Source organism: Zophobas morio, unplaced genomic scaffold (assembly GCF_036711695.1).
Source record: "Zophobas morio isolate AGI-343-1 ecotype UQ-CSIRO unplaced genomic scaffold, CSIRO_AGI_Zmor_V1 ptg000021l, whole genome shotgun sequence".
Lineage (NCBI taxonomy): Eukaryota > Metazoa > Arthropoda > Insecta > Coleoptera > Tenebrionidae > Zophobas > Zophobas morio.
Window position 1 is genome coordinate 3,804,767 of NW_026972126.1, and position 26,408 is coordinate 3,831,174.

At 34.1% G+C, this 26,408-nt stretch overlaps 2 protein-coding genes across 2 annotated transcripts; both read right to left on the reverse strand.

Moving 5' to 3' along the window:
• Positions 1–450: 450 nt before the first annotated feature.
• LOC135131598 (pickpocket protein 28-like) lies at positions 451–4,124 on the reverse strand. The gene is made up of 9 exons (XM_064059409.1): positions 3,934–4,124; positions 3,635–3,877; positions 3,328–3,582; positions 3,071–3,272; positions 2,749–3,019; positions 2,638–2,697; positions 2,279–2,584; positions 1,077–1,191; positions 451–616 (listed from the first exon to the last, which is right to left on the reverse strand). Exons 1-9 carry the CDS (start codon positions 4,122–4,124, stop codon positions 451–453), a joined length of 1,809 nt encoding a protein of 602 aa, XP_063915479.1.
• Positions 4,125–20,318: 16,194 nt separating this feature from the next.
• LOC135133067 (uncharacterized) lies at positions 20,319–23,458 on the reverse strand. The gene is made up of 2 exons (XM_064061320.1): positions 23,294–23,458; positions 20,319–22,712 (listed from the first exon to the last, which is right to left on the reverse strand). Exon 2 carries the CDS (start codon positions 22,596–22,598, stop codon positions 21,231–21,233), a length of 1,368 nt encoding a protein of 455 aa, XP_063917390.1. The 5' UTR covers positions 22,599–22,712; positions 23,294–23,458; the 3' UTR covers positions 20,319–21,230.
• Between the last annotated feature and the right edge of the window lie 2,950 nt (positions 23,459–26,408).

Consider the following 26,408-nt stretch of genomic DNA (forward strand, 5'->3'; position numbering starts at 1 on the left):
ATTCTCAATTTTTTGAGAAAATGGGGTGACTCGTTCTTAATTTCATCAATAAAAAAACAGTTTTTTCCAAAAACTATAAAAATGAAATTTGCAAATTTTCCTTTTTTTTCTTTGATAACCTGTAAGTTAAGATAAAGATATGTATGGACAATTAAAGTATAGATACAGAAATATGATATGAGTAATTCTAAGTGAGCTTTTCCATAATCTCGAAAATTTGAGTACCTATACATATAGTACTTATTATCTGAGTATTTATTCCAATTACTTTAAGCCCACGCGTTATCAATCAAAGCACTATCATAAAACTGTTTTGTTCACATTGTATATAACTAATGGCTCTAGAGTGATTAAATTTTCTATTTAATATTTTTTATAAGCTGATGATAATTTTCCTAAACACTAAACTTAAACCACTAAATATTGTTACGAAATAAACCCATACGACGCCTATGGGTTTTCTAGCATATATGGCGATGATGACTCATCGTCGATGACGACAGCCGAGAGGCGTTCGCTAAAGAAAAGCCTGAAAGCGGAAGTCGCGATGGGCAATCCAGAAAGACCTCGACTGCATAACTTCAAGAAGAGAAGTATTGGTTTAAATAGAGGCCACCTTCGGGAACGAATATTATTCAGTTGATTCAGTCAGTACAGTCCACGAGAGTACAGCCAAGTTGCGCCGGATTTATTAATCAGTCGTGTAAATTTGAGTTATTGAGACATAAACTGTTGAGTTTTACCCACGCCGATTTTCAATCACCGATCAACGTAACAATTTAATGAAGACTGTCTTGTTTAATAAAGGACTGCATTCAATTTATTACTGTTCACGTTATCGTACTCATAACAGAAGCGCAACTTGCGGATAATTACAACAGTTTTTTTATTTTCTTCGCCAAATTTTTCATGATACAAAAAAATAGGAAAATGTTAGCTTGAATAATGTAATTTATCCTCACTTCTAAACACCATGTTTTTAATACAAAAAAATGTAAACATAGATCCTCAAAATTTATATCATTTAATTAACTAAATAACTACTAGTAACATTTCTTTATAAAACACTTTATTACCTACTCGCAAAACTATTTTCGTAGAACCTATGATTTAAGTCCCTAACTAAGCAGATTGTGATATCAAACAACTCTATATCTGTGTGAAGGAAGTTAGTAAGAGATGAACATAGTTCTGAACAAAAACAAATAATAAATAATAACAAATAAGATTTTATTATTTCAAGTTTAATTACAGACTAAATGCTAAACAAAAATGAATAAAGCGAAAGTGTTCATTAGCGCCATACTTTTTTGTAATTTTACAAAAAATATACATAGCCTGTGCCTCTCGATGGTGAATGCAGATGATTTTTGTAATAAATAGTGTCAAATTTTAACCAGTACTTCAAAATTTTCGTGGATTCCATTTTGAAAAAAAAAAACACGAATGAGCATCTCGTCGCCATGCATATTTTTCTGACAACTTTGTTTATGCTAATCTTATTGTAGTTAGGGATCTAATTAATAATATTTGAAGAATATTGTGTAACAAAAAAAAACCTAAATCGGTCTTTCCACCATTATTCTTAATGCAGTCATTGTTAGTCAGTTGTTAATTTAATTTAATTAAATTCCTAAATATACGCACATTCTTTGTGTGCATGCGACATAACAATGGTTTATCTGCGAAACAATAATTTAAAAAGCTTCACCAAAGTTGTCTCCATTTTAGAAATTATACGTAAAATGTAAAACATCGTTTTGAAAAATCATCAAATGAAAATGTTAAAAGCAACTGTACGAAATTGCTCCTATGATAACGATTTTTCAAACATTTAACAAGTCCTGTTAATCTATAGAAGTAACACTAACTTTTGAAAAAATTGTGTAATTGACATTACAATAACACAATATAACCTTTAAAATAAAGAACACCACATTTTAATCTTCTAGCATTGATTTTTTTTGTAAAGTAAATTCAGAAACAACATCAACCAACAAACTTGCACTAGTCGTTAGTTAAATATCGACAAATTCGAAGAAGTTAGACATACTATTCAAAATTCAAACTTCACTTTAATTTAGACCTGTCAATTTATTACTAACGATAACTTGTCTGTGTAAAATGTGACCTAAGAGATTATGAATCAATTTATACGTATATAATAATTAAATCTGTCCCGCCCAATTTCTGTACAAGCGAATATTACATATCAAACGAACACTTAGAAAATAGATGATTTCCATTAAGGACAAAATTGAAAAACCAGTAAACAGACCTAGTAAACCACCGAAATTAGCAAGAAAGTCAGTAGGACCATAGAGTTCATTTCTTTCAGAGCCAATAAAATTACCACTTAGAAAGTAAGCTCTCACTTTTGATAGATGATAATTGACATTATCAGTATCGTTGACTGCATATAAGCCACTTTCAATTTCTTCAGTCCAGTTCCACACTGACTGCGAGGAACCCACTCTATATTCGATATCGCTACACATGGGCATGCAGTGACAAATATGTTGTTTCAAAGATTCCGGAATTCTCTTCTTAATCCTGTTGTATAGTCTTATCTGTTGGATCCTAACTGCAAAAAAAGCAAAAAATAAGTATATTAAAAATGTATAGTTTTGTTTTTACATTCAGCTGTTTGGGCACAATAATAGTCCGTTGCAGTACATATTCGGGTACTATTTTCTCCTAAAAAATAATCAGTGCAAAATTCAAATCTAATTTAAGAACAGGACTTACTAGGCATATGAAACAGTACACACTGACACGATAGCAATGTAAAATTTGTGAGACACTCTATTTCGCAGTGGCTTTGACTGTAAATGTTAAAATATTTTAACTTTTTCTCGCGCGGAAAATAACACTGCCTTTTCTGAGCTGGATAATTTTTAACAGCATCTGACGTCATAATCTGAGTTGGAGTGATAGTAGTACTAACAGCTCGGTTGTAAGGTATGCGAATATATTGCTGGCTTGGGCGAGGAAATCGGAGAGGTGTGTGAAATAGTATCTTGAATTCACACAAATACATCATTTTGCTTTACGTTCTGACACTACTTACTCTATAACCTTCAACTGAGCCTCTGCACAGAGTATCCAGTTTTTCGTTTTCAGTTTTCAATTCAAATTTTAAACCATACCGTGCCCCTGCTAAAAGTGCACGCTGTGGGTAAGTTAAAATGTCGGCAGTGTCTCTGTATCCATCCTCTATGCTCCATTCTTCTGATGTTTCATTAATGTCATGAAAATGTTTGTGATGCACACTATTTCAAAATTTCCATAATAGCGATTTTTACTTACTTAAAACAAATTACTTACACATTCTCATGAAACAGTTCTCTACGGTCTAACATGTTGAAGGTGTAACAAATACCCTCGTCTGTTACAATAGGTGTAAAAAGTTTCTTACAAGGATAAGATTTTGCTCGGAGTCTACAATTAATAATAGAAAATTCTGGACTAACTTCAGCTAATATATCTAAAAAATTGTCTGAATTGGCATGAGTTAAAGACGAATAATTAAAGCCTCTCTGTTCTTTACACATATATGACAAAACGCTAAGATAATTTTCTCTGCAAAAACATACATCTTAGTTTACATTTAACAAATACTTAGTGGTATTACTCCATTTCAGTCAAATCCTCGCCTTCTTTTTTTCTCAAAAATGCGTTTCTATAATCAAAAACGCTGTACTTTACTTTTGACTCAGAACACACAGTTATTGACGGAAAGGGAATATCGCATATGGGTTTTCCTCTTGTAGCAAATGTAACGATGACTGGACTCTGATCCCATTTTCTGTACACGGAAATAATTGAAAACACGCACATGAGTAAACAGATCGTAAACACGATAAACCACCATATTCTAAAAGAGATTAAGTAAATATAACAATATCACTGAAACTGCCTAAAGAACCAAACTTTTCATAAACAGTTCTAGATTCTCCAAAATATCTGAAACCATGTATACTAGTCGCATTACAATATTCCCTAAAGTAGTATACAACCTTTTCAAACAAAATGGGACTCTTTTTCTTCTCACTACTGTTCTCTGACATTGTGTCTTTAGCGGGGAAACTTAAATCAACACTAACAAAGTCGTCCTCAAACATTGTACTTTTTATTTGCATAACACATCTGGTTTAGTGTCAGAATTTTAATTTAATTAAAACTTATAATTTCACACCTATGTCACCTAATAGTTTTATTGCATGTTAAAAATTACACCAATGGGGCTAAACATCGAAGAAATAATTCTTTTAATTAATTCTATTCATGTATGAGCGAGAATTTTAATAAACAAATGTTTTGTAGAAAATTAATTAAAGCAGCATTCCTGGGTATCATAATATTTATCGCAACTAAAACTGATTCCCAAATACTGAACACAGAAATATGCAGTGAACTTCTTTGCAGGAATACTGACAGCTGTTAATAAGTGATTTAATCTTTGTTTGAAAAAGAAAATAAAATCGGTCTCACCGTTCTACAGCTGGAAGATCAAAATAAATATCAATCTTTGGTTTCCACTATCTATCGTCTGTTTGTGTCTGCTGGAGCTTTTATTAAAGATAGTCTCGGTTACTACTGCACTTAAAAGGCGACATTTTAAGTGCACTTTAAGAATATTTGCAGATGGTAAAGAGCTAACCAAAATTTCTCTTCAACCCCCATCCAAAATTTGATGACGTAATTTTGAAATTTTGTTAAATTAATCTCCCCATCCTGTTTTAACATAGAAATTACCATAAAAAAAATAAATTTATGTCATTGGTTCATCGCAATTTTACATTAAAATTTATCTGATATGTGGTTGTCAAAAATAATTAATATATAAACCGCTTTGTGTTTTTGATTCCTTAATTTTTTCCATTACATATGTATATGAAAATCTTCCTACGTGATTTCCTTGAAATTCGTAGAACAAAGAAACATCATGTTAACGTTTTAAAAGTAACGTTTGTGAAGTTTTTTAACAAATTTCATCATGAATCTACAAACGCTAGAATGTGAAAAACTAACCCAAACGTCTCCTTTTGGTCAACTAAGTCGATGCTGCATACCGCAGAAGGTACGTCGTGTCGATCAGAATCGTCAGAAACAAGTCCAAATATAGTTCAGAGCTCATAAAATCGACCAAAATATGATTTCTAGCTAAAATTTGATGCTTCCCTTGTTGTTTTCGAGGCCGTAGGGTGTCTGATCTTTTTAAAACCACAAGAAAACGCTTTAAAAGTAACGTTTCTGAAGTTTTTTAACAAATTTCATGAATCTGCATACGCCAGATTAGCAGCAATTAATAATAATTAAATTTTAAATGCGATCGATACGTTCTTAACATGTATACAGAACATATTGTGCTTCGGAAACGAGGGAAGTTATATGATTAAAAACTTCAGAAATGTTGCTTTCCAAGCGTTTTCTTGTTGTTTCAAGCCTGGTCTGATGCAAATCACATTAAACCGTCACAGTCATATTAATTAAATTCACAAAAATCTACGAAAGTTGACCATGGATCAAAAGGTGAAAAAGGCTCCACTTACTGTCATAACAGGTATTCAAAGTGCTGTAAATCAGTGTTTAGCGGATTTTTTTTTAGCCAAACAACTGTTAATTGTGGATGTGAGGTGGCGTTCTGTACTTTACTTGAAGGAATTAATAGTTGTAAGACCTTAATTACAACTCAAAACACGATAATTTATCAGCTACAAAATGATGTGAGTTTTAAATTAAGAGCGAATACTGCTAAAACCCCTAATGAATCTAATTATACGGTTGAAAATCACGGATCGTCATATTTTGTACAACAAAGCAATGGAAAAACCACAGATAAAAATTCTACTGTAGCACTCAATAACAACTTTTTAATATATCAACCAGTTGATTATCATAATAAGTATACGTCGAGGACGTGACCACAGGCGTTTGTCTAAATCACATAATACTACTAATACTACTACTACTAAATGAGGACGTTACACAACGAAGATGAAACTTTATCGGATGGACATGATGACGAAATTGTCACATCGGAACGCCAATTACTAGTTACTGCAAACATTCATCTTCCTCCTAAGAATGAAACCAGGAACACCAAACAAAAAAACGTACCTATAACTAAAGTAACTGATGAAGGCACCGTAGGTTTTACTGAAGTGCAATACAAAAAGAAGAAAAGAACTCGTAACCTTCTTGCAGGAGCAGGTCAAGGAGCAACATCCGGTTTCTTAAAAGCTATTGAAAAAAATTTCAATTATTTCGTAACTGGCCTTCACCCAGAGACAACAGCTGATGATATCAAAGAACACCTCCATTAAATTGTTAACGTTGAAATTAAGAAACTGAACTTAAACAGAAGTGAAAAAACTGTATCCTTCAAGTTAAAAATTCCGTCTTCTGAAAAAGACAAAATATTACAAGCTACCTTATGGCCAAAAGGAGTTGTAATAAATGGGTTCTACTTATTTCCCAAAAGAGGACAATTCAGCACAACATTTTTAAGACAAGAGAGCAGCCACGAACACGATACTCGAAGAAAAGTAATGCCATCCTTCAATGTCGATATGAATAGTTCATCAGTCGGATACTACCAAAACGCAGTAGCGACATGTCCTAAATGCAAATAGCGTACCCAACGGGTACCAAGGAATCCATCAAATTTTAGCTGAAAATCATGTTTTGGTCGAATTTTATGAGTTCTTTTCGACTTGTTTTTGACGATTCTAATTCACACGACGTAATCGACTTACTTTGCCAAAAGTATACGATTGGGTTAATTTTTCACATTCTGGCGCTTGTAGATTCAAGAAATTCGTTAAATATCTTTAGACCAATTTTTTTCACTGCGGAATGTGAATGGAAATCTGATTTAGTGAAGAAAGAAAGGTTGAAAAGACTTTATGCATACTATACGCATATTTATCTGTCCTAATCTGATCTAATAGTACTATCAAATGAGCCGAGCGAGGCTCGGTCAACGAGATATTAATGATATTATAACTCCTATAACGATATTCTAAAGCTAAGAACGAATCTTGCTAATTTTAACAGAAAGTTAGCGTAAAGAAATGACACAAAGAAATAAATGAATGTCCTTTTGGTCACGATCCATTAAAACACAAATCGAAGAGATGTTGTAGACCAACTACCACCTATTTAGAGTTATTCTGGGCTGGCTAACTAAGGTTATAAAAGTTAAACTTAGATTTTAGAATCAAATATAACAATATACAAAAATTCTTCATTTATAAGTTACACAAATTTATTGAATGGATTTCTTGCCAGTTTCTTTACTTTCTTTTATTTTACAAAATATTTACATTATAGACTTAAATTTAAAGTAGTTTATTATGAGTCCCTACATACTTGATGTTTATTTCTAACGCGACTAAAAGAGAGCCCACTTTAATAATCTTGACACTAAAAGCCTAAATTTTTCTGTATGGTACAGTTTAATCTTACTTTCTCGTGTAATGAAAATTAACGTTTTACAGCAACTATAAGGATTAATGTAACACAAAGTTGATGACTTTTTCACTTCATCATTCCGTAATGTCTAGCAACTGTTATGTGTATATTTTTGACGATAGCTAAATTTACAAAAGATTAAAATGCGCGGTGTGTATTAATAAGTAACTGATGCCCATAATAACTCCAGTTTAAACACAATATTACTTATAACTACAAAATTTTGGCGCAAAATATTATTACAACATCAAGAACATGTTTACCAACATGAGTGTCATACCGGGGGGATTTTTTAAACACGCGAAAAGATCTGCCAACGCGCGTGGTAAGTTATTTTAACATGTTTATTTTTTGAAACTTTGTTTTTGAAATATTCTTTAAGTACTGTGAATAATAAATGTAACGTTATATCAAATTACCGGAGATGATTTTCAGTCTCTTTTCCACAGTTAAACTTGATTTATGAAAAATATGATACCAGATAAAGTATGTCGTAGTCATAGTCATTGGTATGAAAAGAGAATTTTCTTGTAGTCCCTGTTAAGCTATGAATTATGAAAAATATTACCTACAAGAACTATGAATTACTTACAGCAAGTTTAGTATCGATGAGAGTTCATCGAAAAGAAACAATAAGGCACTACTGTAGTTCTGCTAAATTTTTCTAAAGTTATAAATCCTTAAGAACCAGCTTTTTACAAAATTTCTTAAAACTAGTTGAAAATTCCGGAGAGGAATAACTTCTTATAATCTTACTACGAGTAGCTAACCCCGTGAACTTCGTTTCACCTACAATTTAATTTTGAATCTGCAAAACCGAATGCTTTGAAATCTTGCAGATGCTTTAAAAATATGATAAGCATAGTAAATTTTTATTCAAAATATATTTATTTATCCCCTCCAAAAAATTGATGACGTCGGCCCAAAATTTTGCCAAATGAATCCTATCTAAAATGTCCAAAATAAGATCAGACTATACTTGTGATTTATCATTCCATTCATATTTTTTAGTTTTGCTTATAGGGGTGTCTCAAAAAAATTTATCACTGAGTCAATTTATTTTATTGATTGAATCAAGAATTGCAAAATTGAATTTTGAAATATTGCAGACGTTTTGAAGTTACTGTTTGACATGGTAGGTTTTCAATCAAAATATATCTGTTTATCAAGCCCAAAAACCTGATGACGTCATCGCAAGATTTTGCCGAATAAATCCTCTCTAAAATGTGCAAAATATCATCAGTATATTTTCGTAATTTATTACTGCATTCATATTTTTTAGATTTGCTTTTACAGTGACTCAAAAAAATATATGGATCTGTCAATTTATTTTAGTGAGTAAGTCAAGAGTTACAGAAATGAATACTTTGAGATCTTGCAGACGTTTTAAAGTTATTGTAAGCATGGTAAATTGTTAAGAATATTTATTTATTCCACCCAAAATATTGATGGAATGGCTCACTCGATTTTCGCAGATAATTTTGGGAATACAATACAGTTATTTTTAGTATTACACTGCACCAATCCAAGGTGGTATACGTGTTGATCGTAAATGTTGATTAGGTCATCACAAAATTGTGTCAAGAAAAGACTCAACTCGAAAATGCTGAATATGTTTCATTATACTTTTGGTGCGAAGGAAGTTCTGTCGAAACAACGTTCGATCAATTTTTTGACAATGGTTGATATAAATAAAACTCAGTAGATGCTCATACTCGAAATACGAAGTATCTACTCGAATATCAAATCAAAATATTTCTGGTTTTTGTAGATGATGCTAATACTTCAGTAGGTAACAGTTGATGCTCAAGTAGCATCTCGATACAACAAAAAAGGAAAACAGTGACAGTGTTCAACCAGTAAGGCAAAAATCGAGTCACCAAAATATAAGTTAGTATGGGGTAGACACCTTGAGATGGGAATCTCTATGGCCAGTGTTAGAAAGAACGCACTGCACAATTTATGCATAAATAAAAGATAATTACCTGAAAAGTTTTCGATATTCCCGCTCCTAATGTGTTTTGCAAACTGAATGCATCTTTTGACGACGTTCCACGTTCATGAAAGTTACCATGTTTAGTCAAAATTCACTCTTACAATGATCCGACTCGTTTTCTAAGCTGCTTTACAGACAGCTCAGTCATTTGCTACGGCGATGCTCATTTTTAGATTAAATAATGCTCACAAAACGCGTAGATGTTCAATTTGTGTCCGGGGAGATACAATGTTTCCAAGTAGGTACTCAGTACATAGAGTAGATGCTCAGGTATATAAGAGTAATAATGAAGTAGGTACTTCGTACTTCGAATATGAGTATCTACTCAGTTTTATTCATACCACCCAATGTCTCGCTTCAATGTTTGATTATGTTGATTATGAGCACAACGCTGATCAACTTCCGTATCCGAATTACCCATGAAATAAATCATTGCGGTTTGCACCTCAGGTAGTTCGTCGCACATTTGATTAACTTCGTGGACCTATGTCAGCTTGTCGTCTTCTCGGCATTGTAATGAACTTCATAAAACAACACAGAATTATTTTCACAGTCAATCAAATCTGTAAATTTTATCTTGAGAATTTTAAAATATTGAAAACTTCAAATTAAATCCTCGAACAACGGTAAAGTTTGAGGTTTTGTCGAACCCAACAAAGTGAATATAGGTAAATTGAATGGCAGATCAAAATTAATAAGAAACTTTCGCAATGTGTAACTAAATTCACTTTAATCAAGACTTTTCTTAAAATAAACGAGGTTTTTTTTTACGAAAAAACAAAGAACGATTTGAAATGCAATATACTTTTTGTGCTGCCTCAATCGAAAACGACGTCTATTGACATTGCGTCCTTTAACCGAAAATGACTTTTTCCCACTCCCCTTATCGTAATCATACCATTAATACATTGTTTTCATGGACGTAAGTTCGTTTTACGAAATGATTACGGTTGTTAATGACGACGGGACGTAAGTGATTTACTTACGTCCCTTAGGAAAAAAAGTGCATCAGGACACGTGCTCTGTTAATTTATATTTATGGTAATGTTACAGTTTGTACAATTACTAACATTGTTAACAAAATTGGGACATTTATTTAGTACATTTTATAACCTCTTATCTTCTTTTTACGCCGGTGCTACTTTCGGAGAGCGGGTTCTTCTCGTGGTGTTTGCACTTACCTTGGATTCAACTTCGTTGCTAAACTCTTCCTAACCAAAAATAATAGGGCGCCACTCAGTCGTTATGGTGGAAAGGAGGGTTGGGGGGACTGAGACCACCCAACTTCACCAATGCTCTTTTTATTTATATAAAATAAATTAAATGGACTAATTACACTATAAAAAAAAACTATGACTTGAAATCAAAAAAATGTGGTGGGCAGGAGTTCGGTTGGTTGTAGCTTTTAGCAGTCCTTGCACCCGGTTAATTTACCTCCAGGTTGGCGGTTCGACAGACTTACCAGGATGACAGGATGACACCTCTCCTTGACACTAACTTCTCACCCCTTCGTGAACAACGACACCCCAAAACTTCCGTGTCTTTTTCTCTCGACCTTCTCTCGTCGCCGTCTCAAAACCAAAAGCCACGCTCTTCTCGAACCTTCCAGCTCCTACCCCCCTACTCTCTAAATGCGCGCGCTATTTAAATTGTGGTAACATTTTCATGTTACACTACCCCCTTCCTAAAAGAAAAAAATATATGACGTGCAACGAATATATTTTTTAACAAAAAGAAAATTCCGGAAAAACCTCTAATGAAACAAAATTGCAACACCTTATTACAAAAAAATACGTTGTCGGGAACACTTTCGCTTTCGTCCTTATAATTGGGTAACTTCGCGTACCGAACGGTTAATAACAGAACGGATAATAACTGAAAGTCAATTGAATGACGCGGTAAGATGAAATGTCACAGCCGGGAAAAGTCACAAATTGGGTAGGTCGCAAATCGGGTTTCGAAAATCATTCCAACAACAATGAAAACAAAAAGGAAAGAAAGAGAAAAGAAAAAAAACTAAACTGAAAATTGAAAGTTAACAAACCGAAACTAAAACTACTAACCTTGGGACTCGACATCGGAATCTTCGGCCGAAATAAAGGGCTTCAAGTCCTTTATGTGCCAAACACCTATATTTGCGTTGGATTCATCCACCAGCTCATAAGCAAGCTTAGACAACTTTCTACGTACCGTACACGCAACATAACGCGGTGCTAGTTTCTGGGCGAACGCTTTGGATGCGTTGGACAGTACTTTATTCCGTTTCCACACTCGATCACCGACAAAGAATTCAACATCGCGCTTCCGTAAATTGTACGTTCTGCTGTTCCTAACATAAGCCTTATTCAAGCGCTTCATGACCCCCTGAAAAATACTTTGAAGACTCTCCAAGTCCCTAGCGTACTTCTCTCGGTCGTATGCTGTAAGAATATCGGGATTGGTACAGACTTTCCCGTAAAATTCTCCGGTACACGGGACCACGCGTCCGAAATTTAAGAACGCTGGACTGAAACCAGTAATTTCACTAACAGCGGTTCTAATGGCATATCCGATCTTCGCTATCTCGGCATCCCAGTTTTCGTGGTTACCCTTAATATAGCATCGAATCGCTGTCCCTATCACACGGTTGTAGCGCTCCACAGGGTTTGCTTGTGGATGATACTTGGCTGTAAACCAGATTTTTTGGACTTTATACTCCTTACAAACTCTAATAAAATTCTTTCCGATAAACTGCTTACCGTTATCTACCAATATGAATTGTGGTACTCCATATACTAAAAAGACTTCGTTTTCTAAAAAATTCACAATGCTAGGACTATTAGCTTTTCTAAGAGGACACATGACGACGTATTTAGAGAACCAATCTACTATTACGAACAAGTACGTGAATCCTTTCTTCGATCTTGGAAGTGGTCCAATTAAATCGACTGAGATAATTTGCCAAGGAAACTGAACGATCTTTTCTTTCCCCATAATCCCCGGACGACTTACGTTTGGAGCTTTCTGAGCGCTGCAAACTTGACAACTCAAAACGTACTTACGCACGTCTCTATTGACTTTCGGCCAATAATAATGGATCTTAAGTCTCGATAGGGTCTTAAAATAGCCTAAATGAGAAGAAGTGGGCTCATCGTGACATAATCGCAATACCTTAACGCGTTGACTTTTTGGAACGAATAATTTCCACTCTGGGACATTGCTTGTTAGATTGATTTTGTTCGGAAAATATTTAAAAATAAATTTACCCTCGACTTTCCATGATACGTATTTCTGTGGATCGTCTAGAATGGTCTTTCGGATAGTGGCGTACTCTTCTTCAATATCATCCACGGTCACATCTAAATAGGTATCGGTATCGACAGAACTAATTTCGGCGGGAAGACGCGATAACGCATCCGGAACAACATTCAAACATCCTTTCCGGTGTACTAAGTCAAACGAGAACTGGTTTAGCCTAACGCTCCACCGAGCTAGTTTACCGACGGGGTCCTTCATTTTTTTCAGCCATAACAAGGAGTAGTGATCAGTTATCACGGTGAAATGTACTCCTTCAACATAAGGGCGGAATTTTTCTAGCGCAAAAACCACGGCAAGGCATTCACGTTCGGTCACGCTGTAATTGCGTTCCGTTTTACTTAACGATCGACTGGCGTAAGCTATAACCTTTTCTTGGTCTTCGATGGTTTGGGCATTGTTTAAGTATATTATAGTTGGACAACCTAATACAAATTTTACTTCGCCTAAATAGTGAGCTTTAGGACAAGGAATCCAGGGGGCGTGGGACAAATTTTTCGTCAACGCGCATTTTCACTACAGTGAGCCAACGTATTAGGTTTATTTTACTCTAAATCAGATGGCGCCATCAAACATTAGCAAAGGCAAACACCCTTCACTCTGCTCTTATACGAGGAGTTATCCATAAATCCATAATTAACATTGTTCCGTAAACAGTAATGTGTATAAACATATGTGTACAAAATACGAAAATATACTTGACATAAAAAATATGAAGTAACGCGTTGTAACGTGATACGAAAGAATTGAATTTAAATGAATTTGACGCCTATTTTTATTTGACTATATCTGAAGACTGACAGAAACTTTCCAAGGGTTTTTAAACTGGTATAATTGTTTAGTTTTACAAGATTAAAGTAAAACAAGATTTTAAGTAAAATTTAGATTCGTGGTGTTACAAAAATATTAACACAAAATGAAAATATATGTTCAAAGTAAATAACAGAATGACATAAACTTTCGGCATTAACATTACAAATAATTACAAGAGAGAGAAAAAACGCATTAAGAACTTAAGAGGCATGTTTGTAATATTGAGTTGTTAAAGGCTGCTTTGAAGACTGTTTGTTTCTATGAAAAACAATTGCTGTTATCGGACATTTTGGTAGATTTTGTTCAAAAAATACGAGATAACTAATTGTTTCTTGAACTAGTTTCCGTAACTTCTAAAATTTAAAAAGGATACACCGTTCTGCTGTAATAAAATCTAGAATAAGGTCAAAATCACACTAATATTACATCTGATTTTGTTAACCACATGAATATAATTTACATTAAAATAAGTTACAGACATTGTTTGAAATGTTTATTATAGTTCCAAAACAAGATCAAATAAATAAATAAATAAATAAATAAAATTTGCAGTTTATAAACGTCAGAATTTTAGTATAAAAATAATCATGTTTGAAGCTTTATTTTGTCTGTTCGATTTTATTGGGTGTATTGGGCCTCTCTCGGAATATAACACCGACATCAGTGCACCGACCCAACGTTCTTCAACCCATGGGATGATTTATTACTTCCGTTATGCTGGCCCTACACACAGCGATTTGGTTTTCGGATTTTCGGCTAGATCTGCACAGTTAACTCTTTGCGCACTGCACACTGACATAGAGTATTTTGTTCACGCGAGCATCAAAAATATTACGCCGAAAGCACTTCTTCAAGTGTTATTTTTTTTAAGATGTCATATTTGTCAGCGTTTCCAAAATTTTCATTTTTGCACAGGTCAACTAATTTTTCGTAAACCGCATTTTAAAATTTTTGTTATTGTATTTTTTAGTTTTTAATTTTCTAAGGCATGAAAAAATCCCATATAGGTTTCTATGAATTTATTAACGAAATCAACTGATAACTTGCGCGCCACTTTGTGTTAATTAATACCAGTAGTGATTATGATAATTTTATAATTATCATTTTAATGAAATTGTGTTCTTCACTTCGCGAACGACAGCAAACAATTTAAAATTACCGCTAGTCAAGCACCTGAAAATCCATCTCTCCCAAATATGTCTTTCTTGACACGATTTGTAATGCGAAGTGTCCCTCCACATGCAATTTTTCGTCGCCTGAGAACTTGTTTGATCTACAGACCAAAGCTCACTCAGGCCAATATCGGCTTTAAGCGATTTATCTATAAACCGATATTCGTTAGAGTTGATCTGATGCACATCCACTACGAAGAACTAACCCATTTCGACCATTGGACTTTACAACGAATAAGTGAACAAAGTTCTTGAACATCTTAACGATTTAATACATAATGTTCCCGAATGACAAAATTTACATTTCAAATTGTATTATCAAATTACACTCTCCAAAATTTGTCACGAACAATGAAATTACGCAATCTCCAAATTTTACAATAGTAAAATTGTAGTTTCGCCCCGTTTACGGTTTATGCATCAGTGTCGAATTTTCACCTTAGACGTCAAGATTTTTGGAAAAAAATCAACATTTTCCAATTTATAATGTTATTTAAATTTTAAAAAGTAGAATAGTCCTGATCTTGTGATTTATACCTAAATACGCTATTGGGAATTTTCGGCTTGTCGATTTCTCGATTTTTCAACTTTAAATGTCTCAATTTTTCAATATTTCAATTTTGGGCTTTTCCGATTCCTCCATTCTTTAAATTTTCTATTTCTAGATTTTTTTTATTTTTCGATTTCTCAATCTTTCGATGTTTCAATGGTACGATTTCTCAATTTTTGTCCTCTTCAATTTTACGGTTTTTAAATACTTGGATTTTTCAATTTTTCAAATTTTCACGTTTTTAAATTTTCAGTTCGCCGATTTATAAAGTATTTTTTTTATTTGTCCATTTCTGGATTTCCTAAAGTTTCGACTTTTCACATTTTCAATTCTTCAATTTTTCGATTTTTTAAGATTACGATTTTTCAATTTTGCTTTTTTAGATTTTCGATTTCTCAATTTTCCAATTTTTTAATTTATCAATTTTTTGAATATTTCTTTCAGTTATGAGATTTTTCAATATTTCAATTTTTCGACTTTTCGATTTTTGAATTGATGGATTTTTTTTGATTTCTCGCTTTTTTCCTTTTTGGATTTTCAATTTATTGTAAAGTTTAGATTTTTCAATTCTGCGACTGTTTAATGCTTCGATTTCTCAATTTTTAAACTTTTCGATGTTTTAATATTTCATTTTTTAAAATTCTAGGTTTTTCGATATCTCGAGTTTTCAGTTCTTCGATATTTCAATTTTTCAATTTTTAGATTTTTTGATTTTTAATTTTTGATTTTCCAGTTTTTCTTTTTTAAAATTTTTCGATTATTAAATTTTTTAATTTCTCAATTTATCGAATTCAGATGTTTCGTTGTTTTGATTGTTCAATTTCTCAATTTTTCTTTTTTAACTTTCCTTTTCGGCTTCCGACTCCTCAATTTCTCGATCCTCCGATTTTTCGATTTCTCGAAGTCTCAGTTTTTGAATTTTTCGATGTTTCGATTTTTGGATTTCTCGGTTTTTCGATTTTTTTCTTTTGAGCTTTTCAATTTCTGGATTTTCCAATTTTTCAATTCCCCGATTTTTCAATTTTTCAATTTTTCAAATTGAATTGGATTTCTCGATTCTTCAATTTTGCGTATTCATTGTTTTAAATTTTAGTTTTTTCGATTTCTCGATTTTTTGACTTTTCAGTTCTTCAGTATTTAAATTTTTCAATTTTTCAAATTTTTGCGTTAAATTTTCAGTTTTCTGATTTCTCAATTAATCTATTTTTGATTTTCCCACTTCTCAAAGTTTCGATTTTTCAGTTCTTCAATTCTTCGATTTTTCGACTTCGCTTTATTGGTTTGTCGATTTCTCAATTTTTGGATATTTCTTTCAGTTTTGATATTTTTCAATACTTCGATTCTTCGATTCTTTTTCATTTTTCGACTTCTAGATTTTTCTATTTTTTAGTTTTGGATTTTCAGTTTTTTGTTTTTTATTTCAATTTCTCAATTTTTCAACTTTTTCATATTTTAATTTTTAAATTTCTAAATTTTTCGGTTTCTCGAGTTTCCAGTTCTATATTTTAATTTTTTTAATTTCCGAATGTTTAAATTTTTTTAAATCTCAATTCATTGAGATTCGGATGTTTCGATGTTTTAATTATTCAATCTCTCGCTTTATCAATTTTTCCATATTTAAGTTTTCAATTTTTCGATTTTGGCCTATTTCGGTTTCTCAATTTTTTGATTTTTCGACTTCTCGATTTTTCGACTCCTCGATTTTTTTGTCTTTTGATTTTTCGATTTCTCGATGTCTCAATTTTTGAATTTTACAATGTTTCGATTTTTCAATTTGTTGGTTTTTCGATTTTTTGCTTTTCGGTTTCTCGATTTTTCGATGTTTTGATTTTTGATTTATCCGATTTTTCAATTGTCCAATTTTTTAAATTCTCGACTTCTCGATTCGTTGATTTTTCAGTTTTTCCGATGATTAAATTTTGGATTTTTTTTTTTTGATTTTTTGATGTTTGGATTTCTCCATTTTTCAGTTTTAGGATATTTTAACTTTTCAATGTTTTAAATTTTAGATTTTTCGATTTTTCAGTTCTTCAATGTTTTTTTATTTTTCAAATTTTGACGTTTCTGAATTTTTAGTTTTCGGATTTCTCAATTAATCTATTTTTTTATATTCCCATTTCTCCACTTCCTAAAGTTTCGATTTTTCAGTTCTTCACTTCTTCAATTTTTCGATTATTCAGGTTTTTGATTTTTCAATTTTTCAATTTTTTAAGTTTGCGATTTTTAGACTCTGCTTTTTTGACTTTTCTGTGTCTCAATTTTTTAATTTCCGAATTTTTTGATATTTCGTTCAATTTTGTGATTTTTCAGTTTTTCGATTTCTCAATTTTAACTTTTCAATTTTTGAAATTATTAATTTTTTTCGATTTTTTGAGTTTTCAGTTCTTCTATATTTCAATTTTTCAATTTTCGGAATTTTTAAATTTTCGATTGTCCAATTTTTTTTTATTTTTCGATTTTCCAATTTTTCGATGTTTCGATTTTTGAATTAACCGATTGTTCAATTTCTCGATTTTTAAATTTTAGATTTTCCAATTTTTATTTTTTTGATTTTTTTATGTTTCGATTTCTCGATTTTACAATTTTCCCATATTTGAATTTTTCAGTGTTTTAAATTTTCGATTTCGAGGATGTACAGTAGTCATCAGTCATTACTCATCAAGAACGATTAGTGCTGTGCGTTAAAATGCCTACATACTGATAAGCACGTACATACAAGACACATTTAAGGCTGTTTTAGTATAATTTTTGCAATTTTAAATTTATTTCTTGATGTCTAAATCGTATATATTTAAATGGTGATGAATATTTTGTGATACAATCTTAGGATGAAATGCATTTTAGTTTCAAATATAATATGTATTTAATGATTTGACTACTGTTAATAAAAAAAATACGTAAGAAGATGTTTATATTGAATTAATTTGGTGTTCATAGTTTGATGATAACTCATAGTTATTCTGGAGGCAGATTAGATGACTTGTTACTTATTAATTAAAGTAGTGGTCGTTTAATTTCGTACCTTTAAAGTGGACGAAGGAACGCATATTTGTTAGCCATGCAGTTCATGGATAATAGGTATACCGCGATAATATTAAATTTTTGTTACCTTAACCTTGAAACAGGTATGCACTACATATACATATATTACATATATGTAAAGTCTTCAACACGTACGTTTGCTTATTTTGTGACTGCTCCCCGTACAACGTACTGATTAATACGTCCGTTTACTACCTTATCGACATCACGTGCTTACGGACTATTTTTACCCCCTTTCGTAAGGTACCGCCACTTCATAGTGAAGCGAGTGAGATGTAAAATATATATTCATTCTTTTCTGCATGGGAAAGTGATTGTCCGTATAGGTTGTCCAACTATAATATACTTAAACAATGGTTTGGGTAAGCAAACCGCCCAAACCCGTATCTGAAGCATCGGTATGGATCGTGAAAGGTTCAGAGAAATTTGGACTGGCTAAAACAGGAGCTGATACGAGCGCTTCTTTAAGCTTACGGAAAGAGAGGTCAGCGTCTTCATCCCACTCGACTTTTTGACGTTTGCGCTTTCCCTTTAACAAACGATTCAACGGCGCTATCAACGACGAAAAATGCGGCACGAAGCGGCGGTACCAGGAACACATTCCTACAAATCGCTTTATTTCAGTAGACGTTTTCGGCACCGGATAATTGGCCATACTCTCAACCTTTTCGGGATTTGTACGGAGCCCTTGCTGATCCACTATAAAACCCAGATATTTTAAAGACGGGCGAAAAAATTTACACTTGTCTAGGTTAATCGAAAGATTCGCCTTCGACAGACGTCTCGCTACGTCGCGTAGTACGGACAAGTGCTCGTCAAACGTTTTCGACAATATAATTAGGTCATCTAAGTATACGAAAACTTGCGGCTCTAGTTCTGGACCGAATAATTCATCCATTAGCCTTTGCAAAGCTTGAGCTGCATTAGTGAGCCCGAAAGGCATCACCGTAAAATGGAAAAGACCACGCCCTGGTACGGCGAATGCTGTTTTTGGTTTCGACGATTCTTCCAACGGTATTTGCCAAAACGCTTGTTTCAAATCTACCGAACTGATATATTTCGCGTCACCTAGCATGCTCAATATCCTATCTACTAAAGGCAAAGGATAATTATCCCGCACGGTAACCGAATTTAACTTTCGTCCATCAAAACATACTCTAAATTCCTCAGTAGGTTTTTTAACTAAAAGAATCGGAGAGGACCATGAACTATTCGAAGGCTCTATAACCTTAAGCTTCAACATTTTATCAATCTCACGATTCAATTCCGATAACATACAGGGTTAGTCACGAGAGAATTACTTCTGAAAATTATTTTTACGCAACCCAAAATACTAATACCCCGTACCACTTGATATTATCTAAATTTAAAATGAAATGCCTAATCCATGATTGCTTTGACTTTGGCAGTGTCACTTTGACGTTAATTAATTTTTAACATTTTTTTTCATCGTTGACTCGCCTCTAGAACCCCATTGGATCGACGACATACCGTCAGATCAATCTGGGCTATACTGAAGCCGTAAGTGCTCTACCAATGTTGTTCGCCGCTAATGTGCATGTGTTATTTCGCTATCTCTGCGTCACCTAGAGCGTCTTCGAAGTGCAAATCTGCAACCTCTGGACCTCTTCGGCCATCCATTTACAAAAAAAACCGTAGCATCCCCCCAAAATGCCCAACATTTTCAACAGATTAGTAGTTAAATTATTTACTTACTTGTTTGAGTTTCTGTTGTAACCTTTGAATAAAATGCTGTAAAAGGAATTTTTAGAAATAAATTTCTCGTGATTAATCGGTTGTAAAAGATCAAGAGGCACACTGACAAATTTATTAGCGGCGCCGGAGGAGATTTCCGACTGGCTGCGGTACCACCATGGACACTCGCGTAACCTCCTTTTCCACAATTGTCAAAATGACATTGCCAAACTCAAAGCAAGCATGGATTAAGCATTTCATTTTAAATTCAGTTAGTATCAAATGGTACATGGTATTCGTATTTTGGGTTGCGTAAAATTAATTTTCAGAAGTAATTCTCTCGTGACTAACCCTGTATACGGAGACCACCAAAACTGTCTCTGCTTGAAGGGAGGCGCGTTTCCGGTGTCAATACGGTGTGGACTAACTGTAGCTCGACTCAGTTGATCGGTGTAATTCAACTTTTTAAATTCCCCAATTACTTCTTCTATTTTCTTTCGACTATCCGCATCAAAATCCGTAGATATTAACTGATCGATATCCGAATTTAACTCTGTTGATGCTTCTACTGCACCTACGTGCGATATTTTTGGCTGCTTTCGACCATTATTTAAACCCGCACTTGAAATTTCATAAGAAAATGTTCGAAAGTCCAACTTTAACGCAAAAAGTCTGCAAAAATCACTCCCCAAAACTATTTTATGTATCAAATCAGGTACTACATAGAAGAAAATTTTATGACGCCTTCCTTGCAACCCAATCTCCAGTTCCACTGCGCTTGCAACACAGTGAGATTTTCCATCTGCGGTGATCACGGCCTTTAGCTTGGAAGGAACCATATTTATATGATATCGCGGTTGTTTAAGTAAATCTAAACCACCACGTCCGATAATACTGCAATTAGAACCAGTATCTAATAACCCCTCGACAAATTTACCATTCAATTGAACCGAAATAAAGGGCCTGTTATCCCCATCCCTTTTCGAAAATGTAGGAGCGACTTCCCCCTTTTTAGGACTAATACTACTCTTATAAAATTGACGCACAAAATTAACCCATTTGTTCCAATCATCGCGAGTCTGAACAAAACTTTTTACTTTAGAATAGGTAGTACCGAAACGATTGCTCCGATCAGCGTTGACCTTGTGAAACTTTGGAAACGACGACCGGCCTAAAAATCGTGTTTCCGTTACTCGTTTCCCGAACGACATTTTGGACAAGATGCTACAGTCACGTTCCGCAGACCACATTTGTAACAAAATTTCACGCGCTTGGCCACACAATTGCGGTAGCTATGATTTGGTTGTCGGCAATTCCAACAGATCAATAGGGTCTTCCGCGGATCTTCCTTGCCTTGTTTTACTTCACCCTCACCGAAAGGTTGTACATCTGCCCTCGACGGGACCACAAAATTAGAAATTTTCTCGTTACTGGATTTTTCCTTAAACGTATCCCGAACAGGTTGTGTTTGTACACCAGCCAACTCGGCTTCCAACAAACACGACTGTCGACACGGAACCTTAGATCTTTGTCTCAAACTAAGCATCTGCTCGATTTTCTTACCGATCCTAATTAATTCATCTAACGTTTTTGCCTCCGCGATCTCTAAATGATTCAAATATGCTAAGCCCAAATTTTTTTGGATTACTTTGATTTTAGTGATTTCTAACGGAGCACGCGAAAGGCGCGAGAAAAGTGTTTCCATCACTGCTACGTAAATTGATATGGACTCGCCCTTGCTCTGCATTCTATTTTTAATATCATCCCATAAAATATCGTCACAATCACTAGGAAGAAATTCTTGCTTGATCGCGTTCACTAACGAATCCCAATCTACGTATTTATGTCTAACAGCTCGATACCATAATAACGCTTTTCCGCTAAACAAATCAACTGCTGAGTTATACAAATCATCCTTAGTGGCATGTCGGGCCTGACACAACTCGTCAACACGTTCAAGAAATTGATTAACCCCTACACCTTGGGCTTCACCGCTAAACGAAATCCCCCACTTGTAAATTGGTACTAATTTAGTATTGACAACTAGTGGAAGCGAAGGAACTACTGACGGAAAAATAACGGGAGCAACCGGAGAAGACACTTGCGGCGATGCGGTGGTCTCTACCTTATCATACAATTCGGCCTCGAGTAGCGCACACGTTGCATGAGATTCGTTACGGAACTCCACCATTTCTTTAGCGTCGTGTTCGGAAAGATTGTCAGGAATTTTAATTCTAAGAACCCGAAGAGTCGCATGAGCAATTCGCGTTCGCAACCGTTTAAATAAAGCATCTTGAGGAGAACCTTCAAATTCCGGCATCAACTGTTTAATACTATCAATCGTACTATTAATTGATTCTACTTCCTGCTCGTAATCAAACTGCGGGTCTTTATACGCCAAAATTAGTTCTAGTGGTCGACCGATGTCTTTATCAACCGAACGCTGCAACAACCTCCGTTTATCATCACTACCACGCTTGGTTACAATTCCCCTTATACGCAACTCATAATCGAGCTCACCTGCTAGTAAATACCTTGCCTTAAAAGTGTCGTCCATATTAATATCACCAATGTGAAATGGTTATAAGACATCCAAAGCCAAGACATACAAATTCGAGATGTACAAAGTCAGGATAACAAAGTCAGGATGACAAAGTCAGGATGACAAAGTCTAAAATGCAGAGTAATTAGAATTATGTTCGCACGATATCATCAACAAAATGTCTGTCACCACCTATTTCATTACTTGGGCTGCTAATTGCCACACCACCGTACCATACCTCAACAAACTCCTATGACCTTATAGAATTCCACAAGTAACGAAGTCGAACCAAGTCGTAAATCCACCTACCACTGTCAATACCGCATCTGGCCCCACGTTACGGCGCCATTTTTTGTATAACCTCTTATCTTCTTTTTACGCCGGTGCTACTTTCGGAGAGCGGGTTCTTCTCGTGGTGTTTGCACTTACCTTGGATTCAACTTCGTTGCTAAACTCTTCCTAACCAAAAATAATAGGGCGCCACTCAGTCGTTATGGTGGAAAGGAGGGTTGGGGGGACTGAGACCACCCAACTTCACCAATGCTCTTTTTATTTATATAAAATAAATTAAATGGACTAATTACACTATAAAAAAAAACTATGACTTGAAATCAAAAAAATGTGGTGGGCAGGAGTTCGGTTGGTTGTAGCTTTTAGCAGTCCTTGCACCCTGTTAATTTACCTCCAGGTTGGCGGTTCGACAGACTTACCAGGATGACAGGATGACACCTCTCCTTGACACTAACTTCTCACCCCTTCGTGAACAACAACACCCCAAAACTTCCGTGTCTTTTTCTCTCGACCTTCTCTCGTCGCCGTCTCAAAACCAAAAGCCACGCTCTTCTCGAACCTTCCAGCTCCTACCCCCCTACTCTCTAAATGCGCGCGCTATTTAAATTGTGGTAACATTTTCATGTTACAATTTTTTGATAATTCAATGTTATTACCACCTTCTTTATCCAGCAATTTAATTGAAATTGACAAATTTCCTTTTATTTGTATTTATAAATAACTGCATGTATGTGCTGCCTAGTAACGTTTCAGATGTATGCTGAGGCTGACTAATAACGTTTCAGTTGTATTTGTACTATCACAATTAATTAATTAATTACTTTTCTTCATAAAAATTTTATCTTCTGGGGAGTAGGAAAAATGTTATAAACAATTCGGACTCCATTGCTTGCCCTCGGGGTACCCCCTCGGGCGCAATCACGTTCTCGTCTGGTAAATATTACCTACCTCCCTTATTAATGTTTAAATAACTATTTGAGGATCTAGAGCCGAAAGTAAAAAATGTCAGTAAAAAATAAACCAATATTGCCGAATTAATTATTAAGTGAACAAAATGATGTATGCGGTATTTGCACTTATAAAATTCAGTACAAATTTAGATAAATCGTTTTAAAGTTATATTGCTACGGCAAATTTGCTCACACGATTTCGGTTGGTATTGCTTCAACGTCAGCCGACATCGGCTGCTGAGTTTATTCTGGTTAGAAGTTTTTATTTTACACTAATGCGTTTGGAATCAGGGATTTCTTTTTGGAATGTTCAATTGCAATAATTTCTGATTTTATATTTAGGATCAAGGTAAATAGTTGTTTGTGATACCTTGGTCTGCTGCGATTATTTACTATTAAAAAACATTAACGTGGATAAAAGTTCTGAAACAAGGAGAAACTAACCTACCGGACAAACTAAACTGCCTTCCGGACAAATATTGTTCTTTCAGTGACAATAATGACTTTGTTTATCAAATATCAAGAAAACATTTATTACAAAACTAATAAGGTGTTTACATTTGTGAAAATTAACCACTTATTTATTAATATGAAAATTTATTTTGACATTCTGACAGTTTGAATTTGAAATGGTAAGACCAGTCTTTGAATCCTCCAGAGTCACATTTGCAATTTCAATATTTTCAGGAACACAATTTGATGAGGATGCTTCACTGCCATGACTACAAACTGTAGATTTTCTGTGGAAAGACTTGTCAGTTCTATCCTTCTGCATGCTTCAGAACCCGTAATAACTAAACCAGCCTGAAAAAAAGCAGCTAAATTTCGATTATTTTGATTTATATTATATGTAACTTCATAAATAAAAATTTGTCATCAGGGGCTATTTTTAAAAAAGTTTCTACATGGGCCTCAACATTACAGATTTTTTCGGCTTGTAGCCATCGCTCTGCCGCTTGAGAAATGCTTTGAGTTTGGGATATTTGTCCAAATGTACGTCATGGTTTACAGACAATATGTCGTTTTTAGCGTTGAAGAGGGTTTCAAAGTTCCGGACTTGATTTTAAAATAAGCTAGAAACGTCGTCTCAGTATGTTTATTTTTAATTTTGTTATCGTCTCATCATTTTGTGAATTTCTTCAACTCCTCTTCATACCGAGTGCGAAATTTCGCAGGGAGCACCACCGACAATGCTTTCCAACGTATTTTTCTACATACCCATTCATTTTACCGCGAATTCATTTCATCGCCACCAGTTTCAGTTTTCATACAATTTTTTCGGAATTGTTATTGATTGCTATGGTAACGGAGAAGGTAGTGGCAACATATTTTCGTTACAACACAATTTCACTAGTTTTTTTTTATTAATGATAATAGTAATGTTCTTTAATATTTTTTTAATAAAAAGCAGCGCTTTTGTGGCGTTCGAGCTTCGCTCTCACGCTACAAATACGCTCGGATGCAAAGTCTCATTTTCGGCGCTTGATATGTAAATAACTATTTCACAATCGCAGGGAAGAAATAGTTTTGTATGACACGTCAGTTAGACGACCGGTCCGTCAGGAACGCCAACTACTGAAATTAATTCGAAGTGGCGATTCCCATACAAACTTTTTAGAATTTTTTCATTTTTTAGCTGTTCTTTTAAGTTTTCCCTATTTTTTTATTTATAAACCATCCCTGTAATATAAAAAATTCTTCAAAATTTAGGGTTATATGTATTTTTTGATGCTAAATCTTAAAAAAATAAAAATAAAAAATTTTGTCTAAAAAATAAGCAAAAATTGTTTAGGGTGGGCCACCCTTATCACTTAGCTTACCGAATATACATAAAAAATTTCATATAAATGGGTCAACCCATTTCGGAGGAGTTCGGTTACAAACACTGTGACGCGAGAATTTTATACATAATGCATTATTATTTTAGAACAAATTTCTTTAACATAAAAAAGGTTATACTGAGTCGACCTTAGACATATGCTGTCGCGAACTTTTCTTTAGAACTTTTAGAGGGGAACAATTTCGTCATACATGATTTTTACGTAACTTTAACCGTTTAAGCAGCGTAAGCAACGGACGCTGACAAAGGAGGAATAATTTTCCCGTTTTTCGGAATTTTTCATTGCTAATTCGCTCCTATTGATCGAAGCGTGATCTTATGTAGTCTATATGTAGGTACGATAAATGGACTATCCAACACAAAAAGATTTTTTTAATTCGAACCAGTAGTTTCTGAGATTAGCGCGTTCAATTAAACAAACACTTGAGCTTTATAATATAAGTAGGTATAGAAGTATAGATTCGAATATCTCCTTGTTGCATCAAGATTAAATTTCATTGAAGAGCGAAAATATCCTTCTCTGATTCATTACAGCGGCACACAGAATGAACACGTAAATGAAAAGCCTGAAAAAGTACAGTGCTCCATTGTTTTCTTAAGTTTCTTTTTCTATGAGCTTGCGTTTTTGTAAGTGTGGAAAATCTGTAACGACATTCAAAACTATTAAAACCACCTCGATCCAAAAAAATTAAAATTATTCCTGAAAGAATACGACGTAATCCTAGGCAACCTCAACATAAAATA